Source organism: Trichechus manatus, unplaced genomic scaffold (genome assembly GCF_000243295.1).
Source record: "Trichechus manatus latirostris isolate Lorelei unplaced genomic scaffold, TriManLat1.0 scaffold00204, whole genome shotgun sequence".
Classification (NCBI taxonomy): domain Eukaryota; kingdom Metazoa; phylum Chordata; class Mammalia; order Sirenia; family Trichechidae; genus Trichechus; species Trichechus manatus.
This window is the reverse complement of record NW_004444140.1, coordinates 2,312,798-2,332,880: the sequence shown is the minus strand read 5'-3', so window position 1 is coordinate 2,332,880 and position 20,083 is coordinate 2,312,798. Positions and strand designations below refer to the sequence as shown.

General features: G+C 38.3%; 1 protein-coding gene across 6 annotated transcripts in view; it reads right to left on the bottom strand.

Annotated features, from left to right (window-relative positions):
• The window catches only part of VAV3 (vav guanine nucleotide exchange factor 3), a 444,185-nt gene that overhangs the window by 12,909 nt on the left and 411,193 nt on the right, over nucleotides 1-20,083 (bottom strand). For 5 of the 6 annotated variants that reach the window (XM_004388054.2, XM_023742207.1, XM_023742206.1 and 2 more), the window contains one exon: nucleotides 14,440-14,569. In XM_004388054.2, the coding sequence (XP_004388111.1) occupies nucleotides 14,440-14,569 (130 nt within the window). Of the gene's footprint in view, nucleotides 1-14,439; nucleotides 14,570-20,083 lie in introns of those variants that run through there. The other variant, XR_002825862.1, reaches the window with a different exon arrangement.

The window sequence follows — 20,083 nt, the reverse complement described above, 5'->3', positions numbered from 1 at the left end:
GAGTAAAGTCAAATATTGTTCATCAACTATGCCAAGTTACACAAACAAAACCTGATGTACTAACACCTTCTAATTGAAACAGAGGTTATCTGTTAAGTAAATAAGTTGTGAATAGAAGTTATCAGCCTAGCTATAATCAACTGATTGGCAAATCATTAGCGGGTATTATTCAATTCTGAGACTTGATTGATTAAGATACAGCCACAGAACACAGAAGTATGTCAATTCAAAAGGAAAAAACAAAACAAAACAAAATGTGTACAGTAGAATAAAAAAGTACTAGTGAATTGTTATCTGATGCCTACCACTGCATGAAGCAATATGTTCTGTCTTAATCAGGCCGCTAATGTTCCTGAGCAAATGAAAATGTACACAATTTTCAGTAACACTTAAAATTTGTACACAGTAGGGATAAAAGCTAAATCAACACTCTTCCTTAGGGGTATTAGTTATCAAACCAGAAAGTAATTTTTAACTACACTTAATCATTTTGTGTATAAGTGAACATTACTCTAAGCATTTGCTAATTATTCTTCTCTGGGATAGACATTAGCTAACACTCTGCTTTTAGTTCTAACAAGCACACATGTTTACAGTCATGTATGTAGCAAAATGTTGTTTGTAAAAATATCAAGCAACTGGACCAATGGTGTTATCAGTACAGTGATCACAGTGGAGGTCTTCACGAAGAACTATGTTCCTGTATGGGGCTCTCTGATGAGGGATCCAAGAGGTTCTTTTCACCAAAATTGTCTACAGATGGCCTAACGGCAGAGAACATACTGAGAATTTAAAGAATGTTTAATTTAAAGTTTTGATTCTTAACATGCTTTTATTTCAGAGTCCAGGCATATCTTTTCAGAATCCCAGCAACATTCACAGACATATGTGCTGCCCTACCTCCTCCTCCAAATAAAACAACTAAAAACTCCTTGTTTACCGTTTATTGTATGTTATATATTGTCACTAGAGAAACTAGAAATAGTTCGGGTTGGTTTTATTTAATTGAATGTCAGTTATATATTGTTGCTGGAAACACTAGAAATAATTCACACCGGTTTTATTTAACTGAATGTCAGCATCTGGTAAGTAGACAGATCACCTTTAACCTGAAATTAAAGATATAACAAGGAAATTTCTGTCTAAAATTATTGAGGGGAAAAAACCCCCAAAATAGCTACTTAGTATTCCAGCTGCAAGGCACAAACATATACAGGCATTAATAAGAAAACAAAATGAGTACATGTGTATACAAAATGAGTATAAGGCCTTTCTCTATTGTTAGAGAAAATCAGATCATCTAAGATTGCCTAGGGATTTTAGACTATTAATTATTAATCTAAAATCCCAAGGCAATCTTAGATGATCTAAGATCATCTAGGCATCTAGTTTATTAAGATGTGAACTTGATTCTAAATCTGTATTCTTTGAAAATCATTGGCAGACATTTATTAACTGCTAATGCATCAAGTACTGTGCTAGGTGTTATGGGAGATATAACAAATAAGACAAAAACCCTGACTTTAAAAGAACATATAAATTAGGGAAGAGAGACAGGCACATGCATGATACAGAGATATGGAAATAACTCACTTTAGACTGAGAACGCTATGCCTAGACTTTAGTCTCCAATGTTGTTGTGCGCCGTCGAGTTGATTCTGACTCATAGCAATGCTATATGATGGAGTAGAACTGCCTCACACGGTTTACTAGGCTGTAATCTTTATGGGAGCAGATCACCAGGTCTTTTCTCCCGCAGAGCAACTGGTAGGTTTGAACTGCTGACCTTCTGGTTAACAGACAAGTGCTTAATTACTGTGCTACCAGGGCTTCTTAGTCTCCATTAAAAACCAAATCAAACTCCTTGCCGTTGAGTCAATTCAGACTCATAGCAACCCCACAGGACAGAGTAGAACTGCAGTCTTTATGGAAGCAGGCTGCCACCTCTTTCTCCCATGGAGTAGCTGGTGGGTTAGAACTGCTGACCTTTCAGTTAGCAGTCCAGTGTTTTCACCACTGCACCACCAGGGCTCCTTTTAGTCTTCATTAGAGGCCTTAAAAAAAACAAAACAAACAACAAGAAAACAAACCTGAATCTTCCAGTTGCTCAGGCTAAAAACCTTAGTATCATCCTTGAATCCTCTCTTGCTATTATACCTCTCATCTGATGTATCACAATATCCTGTTGGATCACTTTCAAAATACATAACCTCCATGGCTTGATGCTGGTCAAAGCCACCATCACCTCTTGCCTGGATTACTGCAGTAGCCTCCTAATTGTTCTCCCTGCAGTCTTTTTTAAGAGAAAAGGCAGAATAGTTCTGTTAAAACTTTGAACAATAATTTTTTTCAAAAAATAAATTGGGTCAGATCATGTGTCTCCTTTGCTTAAAACCCTCCAATGGCTCCCTGCCCCACCCCGCCCCTCATTTCTTCTGGAGTAAAAGCTAAAGTCCTATAAAGCTTTACATGATTTGGTTTCCCTTATCTCTCTGACCTTATCTGCTGGTATTCTCACTCATGCTCCTTCTGCTCTGGCCACACTGCACATGTTCCTTCCTTTACATTGTCTGTTCCCTCTCTCAACTCCTTCAAGTCTTTACTCAAATGTAACCTTCACAAGGAGGTCTACCCTGATGTCCTATAAAGTCCTATAAACTAGTGTCATGTGGTGTAGACAGAAAACAGGGTTTTGGGGGGTACACCACACAAGCAGAGAAGGAGTGAAATGCATGTAATTCCCCAAGTTCCTATTGCCAAGCTTCGGTTGAGCACACATGGTCTGCAAGCACCATGGTCAAAAGTTCCAGCAGAGAGCTCTACCTATTTATAGGGTATTTAAGCAAGTTTTAGAGCTCTGGTGGTACAGTGGTTAAGAATTCAGGCTGCTAACCAAAAGGCTGGTAGTTCGAATCCACCAGCTGCTCCTTGGAAACCCTATGGGGAAGTTCTGCTTTGTCCTACAGAGTCACGATGAGTTGGAATCAACTCGATGGCAATGGGTTTATGTGAGTTTATAATAACAGAAGCTCTCTGGTGGTACAAGTGGCTTTGTTAGAAAGGGGAGCCTCCAGAGTCAGTGGCTGGTGTCAGCCTGCCCTACTGTTGAGCCACCTCAGAACTGCTGAACCAGCTTTCTGCTAAGCTACCCAAAGGAGGAAAATGAGCCTCCATTTTGTTTATCACACAACGAACTCAGCTAAAATCATAAGTCATTCTCCAACACTCCTGAGTACCATTAGCTCGTTATGTTGTTTTTCCATTGTACTCATCAATTTCTAACATACTATATAATTTTTTTTTGTTCTAATTTATTGTTTTCCTTCCTTACTAGTATGTAAGTTCCACAGGGGCAGGTATTTTTGTCTGTTTTGTCCTTTGCTGTATCTCCCCAGCACTTTGAGCAGTTCCTGCCCTGAAGTAGGCTCTCAATAAAGATCTGGTGAATGAATGAATGTGGTGATCTATGGAGGAAGTTATCGCTTAGAATGTAATAACGAACGAGGAGATGGAGAAAGATGGTCTTGGATTCACTGAGATATGGAGAACTGTGTCCCCTGAGGAGGAAGGATAAAACAAAGGGGATAAATTAACTGTGGAAGAATGAGCTTTGAACAGGGAAAAGTCTGAGCCAATAACAAGCCAGGCAATACTGAAATTATTGAACTTAGTTCTGACCAACCGGAAGATGACCAGGATGATGAGATATTTAGCAACCATTTATACAAGGAGGAGTTGCATAATCTGATGTAGTTTATTAAAAAATGAAAGAAGGAAAGAAGAGAGGGAGTGGGAAGAGAGAGAAGGTGGAAGGGAGGGAGGGAGGGAGGAACAAAGGAAAGAATAAAGAAAAGAAACACTTTCACCTGAAGTACAATAAAAAATTAATTAATTAAGTAAAAAAAAAAGAAAAGAAACTGAATGGGGAAGGAAAAAGAACATACTAGATGAAAGGCTATAATGATAGAAAGGGAATCCAGTTACCACAGTTGCTGTTGAGTGGATTCCGACTCATGGTGACCCCGTGTGTGTCAGAGTAGAACTGTGCTCCACAGAGTTTTCAATGCCTGTTATTTTTTTATTTTAAAGCAGATTTCCAGGCCTTTCTTCTGAGGTACCTGAGTGGACTTGAAACTACAACCTTTCCGATGGAGCCAGGCATAGTAACCATTTGCACCATGCAGGGACTCCTGGAGAGAGTACAGAATGTATTTATTTTGAGCTCTAGGGAGATACACTAATTATGGTATATAGCTATAGCAAGTCAAATATCTGGAACAATGTAAGAAAAAAAACATTTAAATTTGTTCAAAAGATAACATGGGTGCTTTGTGTAGTAGTGAACATAAAGTCACTTGAGTATTTAAGCAAAGCCTCATGATGACCTCTCAGGAATGTTCTAAGTTACTTAGTTGAAAAGCCTCTACCAGGGCTAAGGTGGATGGTAAGTTTGAGGTCCCTGGATATAAGAACTATTAGCTCTGAATTCCTGTCTATTGTTCAGACGCTACGTTATACTGTATGTATTGTTTAAGGGGAGTGTGCATGATATAGTATTTGGTGCAAGCATATGCTCAATAAATGTGAAATGCATAAAGCAATGGATGAAAGTAAAAATGAATGAATACATGCATGCATGCATGAAGGAAAGAAAACCTTAGCTGAGTGTGTACTCTATTTCTCACACTATTAGGAGAGAAGAGAGTCACAGAGTTAAGACCTACTACCTTCTGCATACTTGGAATTCAGTAGGAGTAACTGCATATCAGTGGCACAGATCAAGAAAAAAGACTCTCAGAATTGATTCTCACAGCTAAGAGCCTGATCCAATATTTAAACAAAAGAGGAGGAGGAGGAGAATTCCTTCCAATTTAGATAAACTATGTTCGTTTAAATTGGGAAGAGAGATTTAAAAAACAAAAAACAAGTTGCCATCGAGTCGATTCTGATTCATGGTGACTCCATGCATGTCAGAGTAGAACTGTGTTCCACAGGGTATTCAATGGCTGATTTTTCAGTAGATTGCCAGGCCTTTTTTCCAAGGCATCTCTGGGTAGACTAGGAAGTCCAACCTTTTGGTTAGCAGCTGAGTACATTAACTGTTCACACCACCTAGATACTCCTAAGAGAGACTAGAGAAACCAAATCTTTGAATTGAGGTTGCTGCATGAGGGCCTATCATCTATTAGGGAACATGACATATATTGTTATTGCGGATAAGCCCAACCTGGTGCAGCGGTTAAATACTTGGCTGCTAACACAAAGCTCAGCAGTTCAAACCCACCAGCTGTTCTGCCGGAGAAAGATGTGACAGTCTGCTTCTATAAAGATTTACAGCCTCGGAAACCCTATGGGGCAGTTCTACTCTGTCCTACAGGGTTTCTATGAGTCGGAATCAATTTGACAGCAGCGGGTTTGGTTTGGTCTTTATTGTTGGTTCTTGTTGAGTCGATTCTGACTCATGGCAGCCCAAATGTGCAGAGTAGAACTCTCCATAAAGTTTTAAAGGCTGTGACTTTTTGGCAGCAGATCGTCTGGCCTTACACATATTGAGTCAAATTTAGAATATAAGGTTATATGAGGGAAAAGTAAAAGATAAGAAATACTAAGAATTTAAGGACTAACTTTTGAGCTTTGAAACATTTATTATTATTTTTTAAATGACTTTGAATGAGGTTATCTGAATCTTTAAAATTTATATCTGTAAGCCACATTCTGAAGGGACCCTGGGCACTGACTATTTTTAAAGCCACCTTGTTCAGGATAAAAATGCCTTATAATAGCCAGTAAAGCTCCTGAAGTAAGTAAATAAAAGAAGGGAAGCCCAGCATGACCTAATGATGAAGATGTGAAACTGGAGTTGATCAGCTGCCCAAAAAGAGAAAATTCTATCGGCATAATAGACACACTGAGGGAAAAGAATATAAAAATGTCAGCAGTATGTTATAACTAACTTAGCCCATGGAATAGTGTGCATACTGGGAGAACAGAGAAGCAGCCCAGGAAATATAAGTGGGACACCAAAGTCCCAATGAAAAGGAGAAAGACTTTATATACACATATAAATTGTCAGAAGAGCCTCATGCAACATTTCACACTGGCTAATAGTATTGGCAGTGGAGCAGCAAAAGCAGTAGTAATAGCAGGAGCTAAAACATACAGCACTTCTCACATGCCAGACATGGTTCTAAGTTACTTCATACATACTGATAATTTTAATGCTTGTAATATGAGCATTAAACACTATAAGCTGGTGCTGCATGGTGAAATAAGTTAGGAAAACTCTAGCTAAAACAAATCTAATGGAATTTCTTTTGTGCAGACTTCTCAAAGCCTTGAAAATGCTGACATAAATTGTGACTTTCCTAGAGGGGAATGTATCATATAAGCAGTATTTCTTATATATCTGTTTGAAAAAGGAAATCTTTTACATGATGCTTCTCCCAGAGCTGGTATGCATGGAATACTCCGTTAGAGACATTAATGTATGTAAAATGAGTTTGAAAAACATAGTGTCTTGTAAATCATCAATTACTGCATAGCAGACAGGATTATGGGTCCTCTTATTCTATACCAAATGTTTTAAACAGTGTTTCAGACAAACAGTCATCCAGGAATTGCTTGGGAACCTGCATTGGCTAGAAGAACTTTCTCTCAGGAAGCCACCACTGTACTGCAGGAAAGCTACAATCAGTTGAAAATGCTTCATTGTCTTAAGGTGATGTTTTGTTTGAAACTCCTATCCATTGACTGCCTTTCCACCCTAATAATGCAAAGTCCTCATATAACTACAACTTATAAACAGTGAAAAAAGGAAAATTAACATAAGAATGGAAAAAAAAGAAAAAATATTTTAAATTAAAAGAATTAGACTAAAACAAATATTCAATAGTACCAGAAAAAAATTAAAATCATATCAAACTCAAATGACCAATAAAAGGATGATAAAAGACTAAGGATCAGGTAAGCAGATCAGAAAATCAGGGTAGATGAATATGGGTTGAACATTCATATTCATGTTAAATTAGAAAGGCAAGAAGGTTAAGACTAAATTAAATGGACATTTGAAGAGTCTGTAAGAAAAAGGTAGTAAATATCATCCCCTATTACAAGGTATTATAACTAAGAACTTGTGGTTAAAGAATAATCAGGAAGTTTCATAAAGCCATATTGTGGTAACGAGTTAAATAAATATGAGTGATACAATCTTCCCAAATCCAAATTTCTGCCTAAAAATGAAGTTTAAGTCTCTCGTAAGATGGCTGACAGAATAACGGGAATATAAGAGGGGAAGGAAATAGACCACACCCAGGGAGAAGCTGTCCAGGCTCTAGCTCTGGCTTCTTTTTCTTCCTCCCAGCTCATCTGTACAGTCCTAATGACCCAGCAAGTCTTTTGTCCATTTGTGAAGAACTGCTGTGATATTTGTCACCATGCCAAAAAGGAGAATGCTGATCTGTGTTTTGTTTAAAAACTCACCCATCTTTCCCTGCTCTTTCCATTATCAATTAACTTAGCACCCTAAATACATGCTGTATCTCCCATAGACATCAGGTCCTGATTTCACTGGTTTAGTCCTTTTGAGCACCTATTACATGTAAGTCACTGTGCAAAATGCAATTTGAGAACAAGAAGCAAGGGAGACTGGTCCCTGGACTTCATGGAACAATAAGCCAGAAGAAATAATTAACGTGTATACAAATAACTGTAATCCTCAAACAACTATCAACTACAAAATGGAAGTGTTAACGATTCATTAAACTCTATCTTCAACCCAAACCACTCTCTTTGGTGCCAACTGACTTCCAGACCTTTGATTGTGCAAAATTGAAGTTATTACCTTCTCCTCTAAACCTGTTCTTTTTATTCTGTTTCCTCGTCCGTCAATGGTTTTATCATTCATCAGTTGTCCAAGGCAAATATTTGTGTAACATACTTGTACTACTTCTACCTCAACTCCTATAGACAATCAATTTGACTTCTAGAACATATTTCAAATGTGCCCACTGTCTCCACTTGGCTTGTGTCCAAACCACCACTATCTTTCTCATGGACATCTGCAATAGCCTCCTAACTCATGTCCTCCTTTCTGTCCTCCCTCCCTCCAAGTCACTCCTCACACAGTAGCTAGAGATGTTTTAAAGCAATGTAAATAAATCCATGTCATTTGCTGCTTATAAAGCTTCAATACATTTCTACTGCATATATTAGAATCCATTCACTAGGTTACAAACACATTGGCCTCCTTTCAATTCCTTGTACATATAGTTTTTCCTGCTTAAAACCCTTTCAGGATCCATGGGATATATGGTTGCCCACTCACTTTTTCCAGCTCTCAGGTTTTTTTGGGAAGCTGCTTTCCTAATGACAGTGCATGGCAGGGGCCTTTATGACTGTTTAAAACCAACAACAACAACAACAAAAATGGATGTGTGCCACAATTACTGTTTCTCCAGGGTATTGTATGAGGTATGTGCATTTTGGGTAGGAAAAATAGAAAATTTGTATGTGGGAACACATATGTCCCAGTGGACTCTGGTGGAACTCTGTGATTTTCAGGGTTTGAAATAGTGCGACAATGTGTTGTCCCACTGGACTCTGAAGGTAGGCTTGTGGGAAGGGACAAGAAAAAAAAAAAATCCATGCTATCTACCAAAAATTCAGACACACTCAATGATTCAGCATGCTTCCATTAATGAAAACTCATGGTGTCAACAAAAAATTCAAAGCAGAAAATAATAGGGTCCTGAAAGGGTTAAGCGCTTCCACACAAGCTATTTCTTCAGTGCGGTACTTCCCATCTCACCACCATCCCACCCTATACCCGCCCTCATAGACCCTTTAAATTTAGCTTAAATGTCATCTTCAAAAAGTCAGTCCATGACCCTTCAGATTGAATGGGGTCGCCTGTCATACCCTTTTGCTTCTGCTTCTGCTGCACAAGCCTTATCATGATTTGCGATTATTTATATAGTTATTCACTTTATGGCTGTTCCCATCCACTAGATTGTCTACCTTATTCAGTATTATAACTCCAGCATCTATAACAAGGCCTGGAATGTGGTGTCAAACAAGTATTTGTTGAGTGAAAGAATGAGTAAATAAATATAATGAGGTCACAGAAGAAACAGATGGTTTCACATATGACCTGTTAAGCACACATAGGGCTCTAAACCAAAACAAACCTGCTGTCGTTAAGTCGATTCCGACTCATCATGACCCTACAGGACAGAGTAGAACAGCCCATAGGGTTTCCAAGGCCGTAAATCTTTAGGGAAGCAGACTGCCATCTCTTTCTCCTGTGGAGTGGCTGGTGGGTTCAAACTGCTGACCTTTTGGTTAGCAGCTGAACATTTTCACCACTGCCAACAGGGTTCTTTGTTAGGGCTCTAAACCAAAACCAAATTGCTGCTGTCGAGTGGATTCCAACTCATAGCAACCCTATAGGACAGAGCAGAACCACCCCATAGGATTCCAAGGAGCGGCTGGTGGATTTAAACTACGGACTTTTTGGTTAGCAGCCGAACGCTTAACCACTGTGCCTCCAGGGCAGTGTGCCAAGCTCCTCCTGCTTCTGCAGCAGGTGAAAAGGGAGGACTTGGTCACTTTCTCCCAATTTTGTTAGACCTACTGAGCCCTAGTAACTCAGTGGTTAAGAGCTTGGCTGCTAACCAAAAGGTCAGCAGTTCAAATCTATCAGCCGCTCCTTGGAAACCCTATGGGGCAGTTCTCCTCTGTCCTATAGGGTTGCTATGAGTTGGAATCAGCTCAGTGACAATGGGTTTTTTGGATCCAACTAATAGGATCATCTCTATATTTTAAAAACTTTTTCTTGAGAAATAATTCAGACTTAAAGTAACAAGAATAGTTACAAAGAATCCCCATATACTTTTCACTCAAACTCCCCAAATGTTAATATTTACAGTGTTTTCTCTACCAATCTGTCTGTATTTTTGTCCTCAACCATTTGAGAATAAGTTGCAGACATAATGCCCTTTACATTTAAGTACTTCAGAGTGTGTTTCCTAAAGACAAACACATTCTCTTCTCTCAGATAACCACATAAAAGTATCAAAAGGAGAAAATCAGCACTGATACAATACTTCTGCTTAATCGAAAAAACTTACTCAAAATTTGTTAATTGTTCCACTCAAGTTCTTTATACATACATACATACATATATATATATATACACACACACACACATTTTTTTTTCCTAGTCTAGGATCCAATGGAGTTTCCTTTAATTGGCATGCGTCTTCAGTCTCCTTTAATATGAAGCTGTTGCTCTCATGACCTTGGTATTTTTCTAAAGTACAGGCCAGTTATTTTTTAGAATGTCCTTCAGTTTGGGTTTGGCTGATGTTTCCTTGTGGTTAGATTTAAATTCTGCATTTTGGGGCAGGAACACCACCAAAGCAGTGCTGTGTCCATCTCAGGGCATCATATTAGATTTGTCCCATTATTGGTGATATTTACTTTGATCACTTGGTTAAGGTATTACTATTTTTCCTTTTGAAACTAGTAAATTCTTGTGGGACAATACACTGAGATTATGTAAACATCATGATAGCCAAAACTTAAAAACAAAACAAAGAAAAAACTCTATTCTGTAGCCCAACTGATTTCCCATAAATAAGAACTTGGGAAAATGTATAACATCTGCTTATGGGTCACAGAATAGCTAACCGTGTAACTTTTCCCAGGGTCTATTTTCCTAGGTCTATTCTGGTGGATTTGAACTACCGACCTTTTGGTTAGCAGCCGTAGGTAGCACTTAACCACTACGCCATGCAGGTTTCCAATTAACAGTCTACCTCACTTCCTCCTCTCATTTACAACAAGAAAGTAAGCCAGGACGCTAGTTTTAAAAGAATATAATATCTAATCCCATTCCTCATTCATCAGGTGAGAAAGCTGAGGCTCAGACAGGCTAAGAGACTTGCCTGAGGTCAGAAAGCTACTCAGTGGCAGACCTGAAAATAATTAAGTGCTCGTTGTAGAGCAAGAAAGGCAAAAGTCAATTCTGTGCCTTTCAAATATACAAGCCCTAAAGGTACACCTAAAGCAGTCTGTTAGGTTTGCTGTGACCATTTTTGGAAAGTAATTCTTACAGACCCACAGAACAGCGCAGGACACCTTCCATGAAGCCACAGCAATTTTTAGACGAAGCACAAGAGCTCACTGCTATGCCTGAGCTCTTTGTTCTTTTCTCTTTCTTCCTCCTTTTCTCTTACAGAAACATTCTTAATCATTCCAAAGGCAGGCATAAAAATCCCATCACCCTGGAAGACAGCCTTACCTACAATGGCCCCTAATCTAGAAATGCTGTGCTCCTTGCCCGATATTCTGGGCCCATGTTTAATTCTAATCAGTATCTGTGTATTAGTTTGCATTTGCATGAGGTAGTTCTGTCATAATCTCATGGTATTTTACAAACTTGAAAAATAGTTGGTTATCTTCCCCAAAACATTCTAATCTGGGCTAATACAGAGGCAATCAGCCTCTATAATGCCCCAGTACTTTCTTTGCCAGGGTGATGATATTATTTAAGAAAAAAATAATAATAAAGAGCAGGTTTCAAGGGTTAGAGCTCCATTCTCAATCCCTTCCCAGGAGAGAGAATAATCCTGGCCTTTAGCCTGTCTGCTCTGCTCCTCCAAGGCCTTTTAGAGGTAATGGGGCAAGTCAGTGTCCTCTCAATCCCGAAGCCCAAGATGGTGCTTTCCAGTAAAACTTATTTTTTAGATTATATTTAGCAGCACACCCAGAGCTCTGATCTGTTGGTAAGGACTAGGAAGTCACAAGATGATCCTGTATAAAGACATTCTGGACACTATTTATCACATACAGCCCCATGAGTGAGAATCAATTCAACAGCTATGGGTTTGTTTTTGGTATCATGTACAGCCACTGGGCTAAGTGCTTTACATACAGCATCTTGTTTAATTCTCTAGTGTTCTTTGTATTTTATAGAAAGTCAGCATAAAGTAAATAAAACATTGGGGCAGTATCATAAATTTTATCTAAGATTTTAACCCTTCTGCGTGGTATTGATGGAATAATCTTGGAACATCAACCACTGTGCAAAAATTGCTGCTGTAACTCACTTTTCTCATTTCCTTCAGGTTACTTTTTGAATGAGATCTTCCTTGACCAACAAATGTAAAGATACTAAACTTCCCCAACCCAGACTCGCCTGAGTCTTCCCATTAAAATGTAAGCTCCATAAATCAACCCGTTGCTATGGAGTCCATTCTGACTCATGGCAACCCTATGTGTGTCAGAGTAGAGCTGTGCTCCATAAGGTTTTCAATGGCTAATTTTTGGAAGTAGATAACCAGGCCTTTCTTCCAAAGCACCTCTGGGTAGACTCGAACAACCAGCCTTTTGGCTAGCAGCAGAGTGGGTTAAGCATTTGCACTACCCAGGGACTCAAGCTCATAAGGGTAGAAACTTTATCTTCTTAACTACTGTCTCCCAGTTTCTAGAACAGTGCCTTCCTGGCCAAGTGTTGGGTATTTGACATTATCTTTGTTGAATAAGTGATTAAATAATGGACAAAACAAGACTATAACACATGTTAAATTTTAAATGATTTGCTTTTCCTTTTCAATTACCAGAGGGTTTTTGTGACATGACTTAAGTTGCCAGAGTCTCTTAAAAAGATTGGGTAGGATGTTTGAACTGGTAAGATCATTATATCTTCAAAAATTTCCCTGCAGCTAGCACAGATGTTCAGAATCATTCTATTGACCATGCTTAAAAAAAAAAAAAAAAGGCTTGTAATTTCCTTCTTAGTGTCCAGATGACTCTGAACATTAAATATGTCATTAAACACTAGAGACAACTTTGAAATTCAGCCATTTCATTCATCACTAGACAACATTCTCTGAGCACCTACATATGCCAGGCACTGAGACAAAGTGTCTGGGAGTAAACCAGGTAGTGAAACGTGAAGGCTAATGAGATTCCCACCTTATATGGCACACCTGCTCTTGTGCGGATCCCTGCCTCTTCCCAAACACCTCCTTGGTTTTCTAGAACTAAGTGAACAGCTCAAACAGAATTTATAGTATAACTGACCACCGTGGCGAGTTTTATTATTCCCTGGTGGTGAGAAGGCAAAGAAGAGGCAGTTGCAAATTATACACTTCTTGCAAGGAAAGAAGTCATAACTTTGGTAGACTTTTACAAAATTTGTAGAAAATATGTTTTTTGAGGGAAAACTTCCATTTTTGACTAAGCAAAAATTATGGCCTGTATAAGAATCTTAGAGGGTTGGGTACTATTGTGCTAAAAATAGAAATATAAATCTAAACTTTCAACAGAAAGTGTGCTCTTCCTGCTTTCATTACATTGGCCGGGGCATTTATCACCAATTCCTGTGAGGAGAACAGCTATTAGGTTATTCAAATTAAAAAAAAAAAAAAAAAAAAACCTGTCAGCTGATGTGACAAATTACTTGTATATTTACTTATATTGTAAGTGTGTGGAATTTTATTGATGTTGTTGGAGCCTTGAGTATATTACCTGTTTCCCTTTCACTTTTTGCTTTTAGGGAGAAAAAAGTTACCTTACACTGATACAAACATTTTTCAAATACCTCTACGTATTCTAATTTTTTTAAAAACTAAAGATTCTAAGAATAATGAAATTGTCTTCATTTACCCGCCAAGACAGTTTTTTTTTTTTAAATAAAAAAAGATATCAAAATAAGGGAATGAAATCACATTTCCTTCATGGCATGTTTCATCACAGTGTTCCCTTTACCTGATGTATTTACCTCCAGAAAGATTCCATGACATTAAACGGTGATGAGAGAAAAGTTTTTGACTTGAATTCACATTCAAATTATGACCTGATTTTGTTTGTGTGCTAATCTTTTATGATTAGTTGTGGCACAGTGCTCACTCAGAGAGAAAGTGGCTAATGTATAAAGTTAGAAATGGCTGGCTAGTAATTTACTGACATCAGAGAAAACATGCTTTTAGTCATTTCAAAATTCCTAAAGTAATCATTGAAATTGCATCTTAAACAGATTTGAGATACCAGGCTAGACTGGAGAGCTGTGCATCATCCATGCTTAGATACTGTTACTCAAATAGCATTATGACCACAAACATTATGTGTAAGTTAGAGTTTGGCCAATATAAAAGTCAGTGAAAAGTACAAAGCTTGCAAATTAACATACCCTGCACATTTCTGATGGGTTTATGAGCAAAACATGATTTTTAATTTGGCACAAGGAATATAACTAGATATGTTCATAAACCTGTTGGTCCATCTGATTCTGCTTAGCTCCAGATAAAAAGTCCTTGCTAAACGCATCACCATATTAACTGGTTATATTTCAAAATTTGGCATGAAGAGGTTCAATGTTATTGTACCTCCAATCCTTAAGTGACAGCAAATTGTATTTTAAATGACGATACTCACAGTTGTTGCCTGCTCTACTACTCTTCTGTCCAGCTGAATGTTCTGTTTCCTTGTATGGAAATTGTAGAGTCGTGTCTAAGGTTCTGAACCCTTCTTTAAGAGAGTGATGCTTGTAGTACTCCACAAGTTCCTTTAGGGAAAAGGATGAAGGATTATTTTTGATAAGGATACTTTTGTTCTCAAACACATGAACTCCTTGACAAATAATTACATGCACTATACGAATGATCCACTTAATGCTAAGTTCTCCAAAAGTATACAGAACAGTAAGTAAATGATCATCTTTTCCTGCTGTCTGGATACACGTGACATCTTCCTAATAACTGTCCTTGTTACTTAGTCCACTTACAACGTGAGTTACCTCCTATTGTTATGCATGGACAGAGAACATCCTGTTAGTCTTCAATCAGATGTGGTAGATTAAAAGAAACCATACCAATCCTCAATTTCAAAGTAGTAATTATTATTCTTATTCATGACACACTTGCCTTTCTAAAGGCTAACAAAGGGAACAGCTGTTTGCTGAATATATAGCAATTTCTAGTTTCCTGCATTTTCTTTCAAAATGGCGGAAAAACAAACTTGATCCTAAATGTACTTTTCCAAGGTAAACAAAAGTTGATAAATCACAAATGTTACTTGGTATCATTTCTGATTTATGATGAAGTGCTAATGCCATCCAAAAACCCTGTTTATCATCTGACACTCACAGAGGTCAATAAGGTAGTTCTTTCCAATTTTCTCTTACAGTTTGTCTCTAATACATCCAAGCCTAATATAATAACCACCCACCAACTTTCAGACCAAAATTTCAGGAAATCTCTTTTGAGATGTTGGTTTTGTAGATTCTGCACAAATTTGAGTCTCCCTGCTTTAAACAGAAATTGACTAAGAGTTAATACATAACCGAAAAAATGCATCTTATCATTAGATGAGTACTATGGATAGATAGTCTCATAGAAGTCCCTGAAATGAGACTGAAAGCAAAATAACTTTTAATGGAATTATTCGGTGCTTTTATTACAGCACTATTCTTTAAAACAACATTGTAAAAACAACCCATTTCCTCTAAAAATCACACTCCCATCAGCTCAATACCTCCCTTCAGTGGTTATGTTAAGTTTCCAAAACAAATTAACCAGACTAAAAAATCACTCCAAGAAGAACAAGAGAACTGCTGTGATGGGATTAATTACTTTTGTGTGTGGCCTTTCTAGCCATGGTCTTGTAACTTCCACCCAGGTGATTGTGTGAAAGGTAATTGTGGCCTACCAAGGGTACAGTCAGTTTTGCCTTAAAAGAAAGCCAGTTCCAGAGCAGAGAGGAGAATTCACCACCAAGGAAGGAAAGAGCAGCAGCAGGAGACAACACAGTGGACTTCCTAGTCCACACAGAGAGAAAGCTGAGTGCTTTTGGGCAGAGACTGCGGGCCAGGGAGAGGCTTGGCTGCGAGCACAGCTGGGGGAGGCTATCGTGATGGAGGAACTATATCCTGAGTGTTCTTGAGCCTGAACTGTAACTGTTACTTCCCTAATAAACCCCATAATTGTGAGTATGCTCTCTGAGTTCTGTGTGGCCACTGCAATGAATACTGAACCCAGCAGAGAGTGCTGTGGGAGGGACCGTTGGTGTCAGAATTGGTAAAGATGGTGGCGAGAGGAGGCATATCTGATCCACCCCACCCCCACAGAGGAATCAGCCTTGGACTGTTGATCTCGATTCTCCTTCCCCCTCATGAAGTTGGACGAGGTCAGACACTGCCCCCAAGCTGTTTTTACAACTGCCAATGATTTATTTATAATTTATGACCAAATTCAGAATGAATTGTGGAATGCACTGTGCTAGGAGTTTCGGGGGTCACAAAGATTATGAAGGTAAGTCTCCTGCCCTCTAGGAGTTCTCACCCTTGTAAGAAGTGAGGGGTTATGGAATTTCAAAGGCAGGAGAGAGAAATACCTCTTTTTAAGTCCCATGGGAGGATGTGGGAAGGTTGCTTTAGACAGAGCAGTCAGGCTAAGAACAGACATAAAAGTGATAAAGACCTCATTCATAAACTGAAAGCAGCACGGTTTGGTTGAAGAACTGGGTAAAACTAATAGAGATTTTTCAAGTCCTACCCTTGTAAAATGGAGATAATAAACCATTTCACAGACTGTAGTAAAGAACAGATAAAGTGAACTGTAATTGCCTGGTACACGTGAATAGTCCTAACAGCTACCATTATTTCCTGTGCCAGGTCTTTTACACAGTTATCTCATTTAATCTTCACATAAAAACTTTATGAGATAGACCTTATCCTCATTAATGCTCACGTCTCAGTGAGGTTGAACAACGTGGGCAAGGTAGTAGAGCTGGTATCTGTCTCCATAGTTGGTGCTCTTAACTACCTCATACTGCTAGCAAATGGGAAAAAAAAAAAAAAAAAAAAACCAACAACCATTGCCATCGAGTCAATTTCGACTTACAGTGACCCTATAGGACAGAGTAGAACACCTCATAGAGTTTCCAAGGACCACCTGCTGGATTCGAACTGCTGACCGTGCAAATGTAAATACACAAACACACGCACACAAAAGGGGGCAAAAAGAAAGTGGCATTCGCCAAGTGTCAGTGGTGTACCAGGAACTTTGTTTTCTCAGACACAAGATGCTAGGGTCTTACATATTTTATATCTGAACTTTTATATTAAATTTCTTCTTCCTAGACCCCAGATCACGAAGGTCCTTGATGAAGGAAAAGGACTGTGACGTCTAACCAGGATTTAAAAACAGAAAAACGACAAAATACCAGATAGAAGTTTCTAGATAGAAGTTTCTATCTTCAAAATGGCTTCAATGATCAGAATATGGCACTTATTTTACAGTGATTTTTAACATGATTTGCAAAGGCAAGGTCTGGAGTTAAATTCTATGAGCGCTGGTGGCACAGTGGTTAAGAGCTTAGCTGCTAACCAAGAGGTCAGCTGTTCAAATCCACCAGCCTCCTTGGAAACCCTATGGGGCCGTTCTACTGTCTCCCACAGGGCTACTATGAGTCAGGATCAACTCGATGGCAACGCGTGAGGTGTGGTGGTGGTGAGTGACCAACATTAAAAAATATAAGTCAAAATTGTATGAGGTCTCTGAAGAAATGTTCATGTAAGTATTGTGTTGCTGATACAAATGATGTCAAAGACTAGTTCTTTTAGTCTTGTTATTTAAATTAAGTAAAATGTATTAGCAAAACTGTGAAAAGAAATTTGAAAGGAATTATAGGCTAATAACTTTGAACTTCAATGTAATTTTGTTACAGGTAATAGAAATTTTGTAAATTATACTATTGTGGATTAGTTATGTGAAGTTGTCTAGAAACCACAGAATTATCATACCGAAAATGGACTTGGCGATCATTTAATGCTCACCCACCCTCAAATTTAGGGATGAGAAAAATGACTTTCCAAAGCCTAAGGTCATGCGGCTTAGTAAGCTGCAAAACACTCTTTATCACTACACTAAGCGTGGAAGATATTTTAGTTCCATTTTTATAGTCTTATGGGGTAAATCTTCCTACATGTTTTTAATTGGGTAGAATTAAATAGTGCCACTGTGGGTCTTTTCCAATTTATGCCTTTCTGCTTTCTGTATTTCAGTCTAATCCACCCCTGCTTTAGCAGTCATTGACCTTCAGGTACTACAAGTAAATAATAAGACTCTAAACAAAAGAAATCGCTAAGCTTTCCTTATCTCACACTGACACAGCAGTGTCAACAATTCAAGTCTCTGAAAAATAATGAGTGAGAGCCAGTCATTCCAATTACCAAGGAAACAGGCAATGGAGATGCTTTATAAACAGCATTTGGACACGGACTGTCTGGCATACGTGAAAATTAGAACAAAATTAATGCTTTGTAATCTGGATACAGAAATTCATTTAGAATTTGAATTTAATGACTAAGAAAAACAAAGATTTTGATTAACCAAGCCACTGAAGCCCAAGGAAAAAAGGTTAGGTCATAACTCCCGAAGGCCAATCTTCTTTTTGAGAAGCTGGCTGATTTAAAGTAAGGTCTGGAGTTTGTTTGCATTTTACATCCTTTCTCAGATTAACATTTAATTCCACGCCCTAATGAATTTCATAGGTAGGTAGAAGAATATAATTTGCATACCGAAGATGGGAGGATATTGAACTATTCTCAAGAAACAGCAACTTAAACCCACAGACTGCTGGTTATTTATAGTGAGAACTGTTATTTGACACCAACATGATAAAAGGTAACTGCTTGAGGTCCCATGATCCCGATTTAGAGAGGTTTATCTGCCCTGCCAGAGTGAAGTCAAAGGTGCATGTTAACCTTCTATCTCCTTCCAAAGAAGCTGCTGAACATGAACCAGCCCTTTCTGATCAAGTACCCATGTGGTACTTCTCAGCATAGCTTCAAACGGCAGCATTATTGTGATGTTCTTCGTGCAGATGGATTTACTCATTTGGAAGCCTCTTTAGGATAGTTCTTTAAAAAAAAAAAAAAAAAAAACCCATTGTGACGGCAATGGGTTAGGATAGTTAAGTCCTTCTTGAATTTTCCAAAAACATAATAATTTCACATAGTAAGGATTCAAGCTGAATTTGTTCTATACATGAAGAGGAGCAAAGAATAGAGGCAGCTTCAGACTAGTTCAATACCTCTTCCCAAGCAATTTTTACAATTATTTGTTTAACCTGACAAGAGTGTTTTTTGATACTGAGATTTTTAGTTCCTTGTCTTTATCCCCCATCCCCGCTGTTTACAATTATTTTATTAATGGTTTTTAGTTTCATTGTAGTTTTTCTGATAATCCTTACTCCCATCCTGTGACCACTGTGCTACGTGCTTCCTCATGAAATGTCCCCAAATACAGAGGGAAGAAATATGTGTGTCTCTAAACAGTGACATTTCTGTTATTTTGGAAATACCCTATCAGGGTAGCTTATTTTAGTACTGTGACAAGCACTTTTAATTCCCCTTCCAGAACATCATTGCAAAAACTTTTATTGTTCCCTGGTACGAACTATCCAAATTCTGGGTCTCTGTTGCTTTTACTATAAACACAGCTTTACATATAGACAGGAACTCAAGGATCTATATTCACTCTTCTGGGTCACTGCGGTATTACAGGCGATTCACATCTAACCTTAGTTGCCAAACAACTGTCTGGAGCTGAACCCAGGTGACACAAAGCGGAATTGATTGGCCCTTTCCAGAGACTATTCCTTTCATCCATTTTGTTTGTCTCCTCTGATGGGAGTTCCTTTCGTTAATTTCAAAGTTTACAAGACTGGCATCATCTTTGGCCCTGGAGCATTTTTTTTCATGTTCTTTTTCTTTTCTTTATTGTACTTCAGGGGAAGGCTTACAAAACAGATAGTTTCTCATGAAACAGTAGTACACATATTGCTTTATAACATTGGTTAACAACCCCACAACATGTCAACCCTCTCCCTTCTCAACCTTTTTTTTTTGGTGAAAGTACACACAGCCAAAGATACACCAGTTCAAAAATTTCTGCATACACAGTTCAGTGACATCGACTACGCTCTTCCAATTATGCTGCTATTCTCACTTTAGACGAAGGTTTACAGAGCAAAATAGTTTCTCATTAAACAGGTAGCACACATATTGCCCTATGAC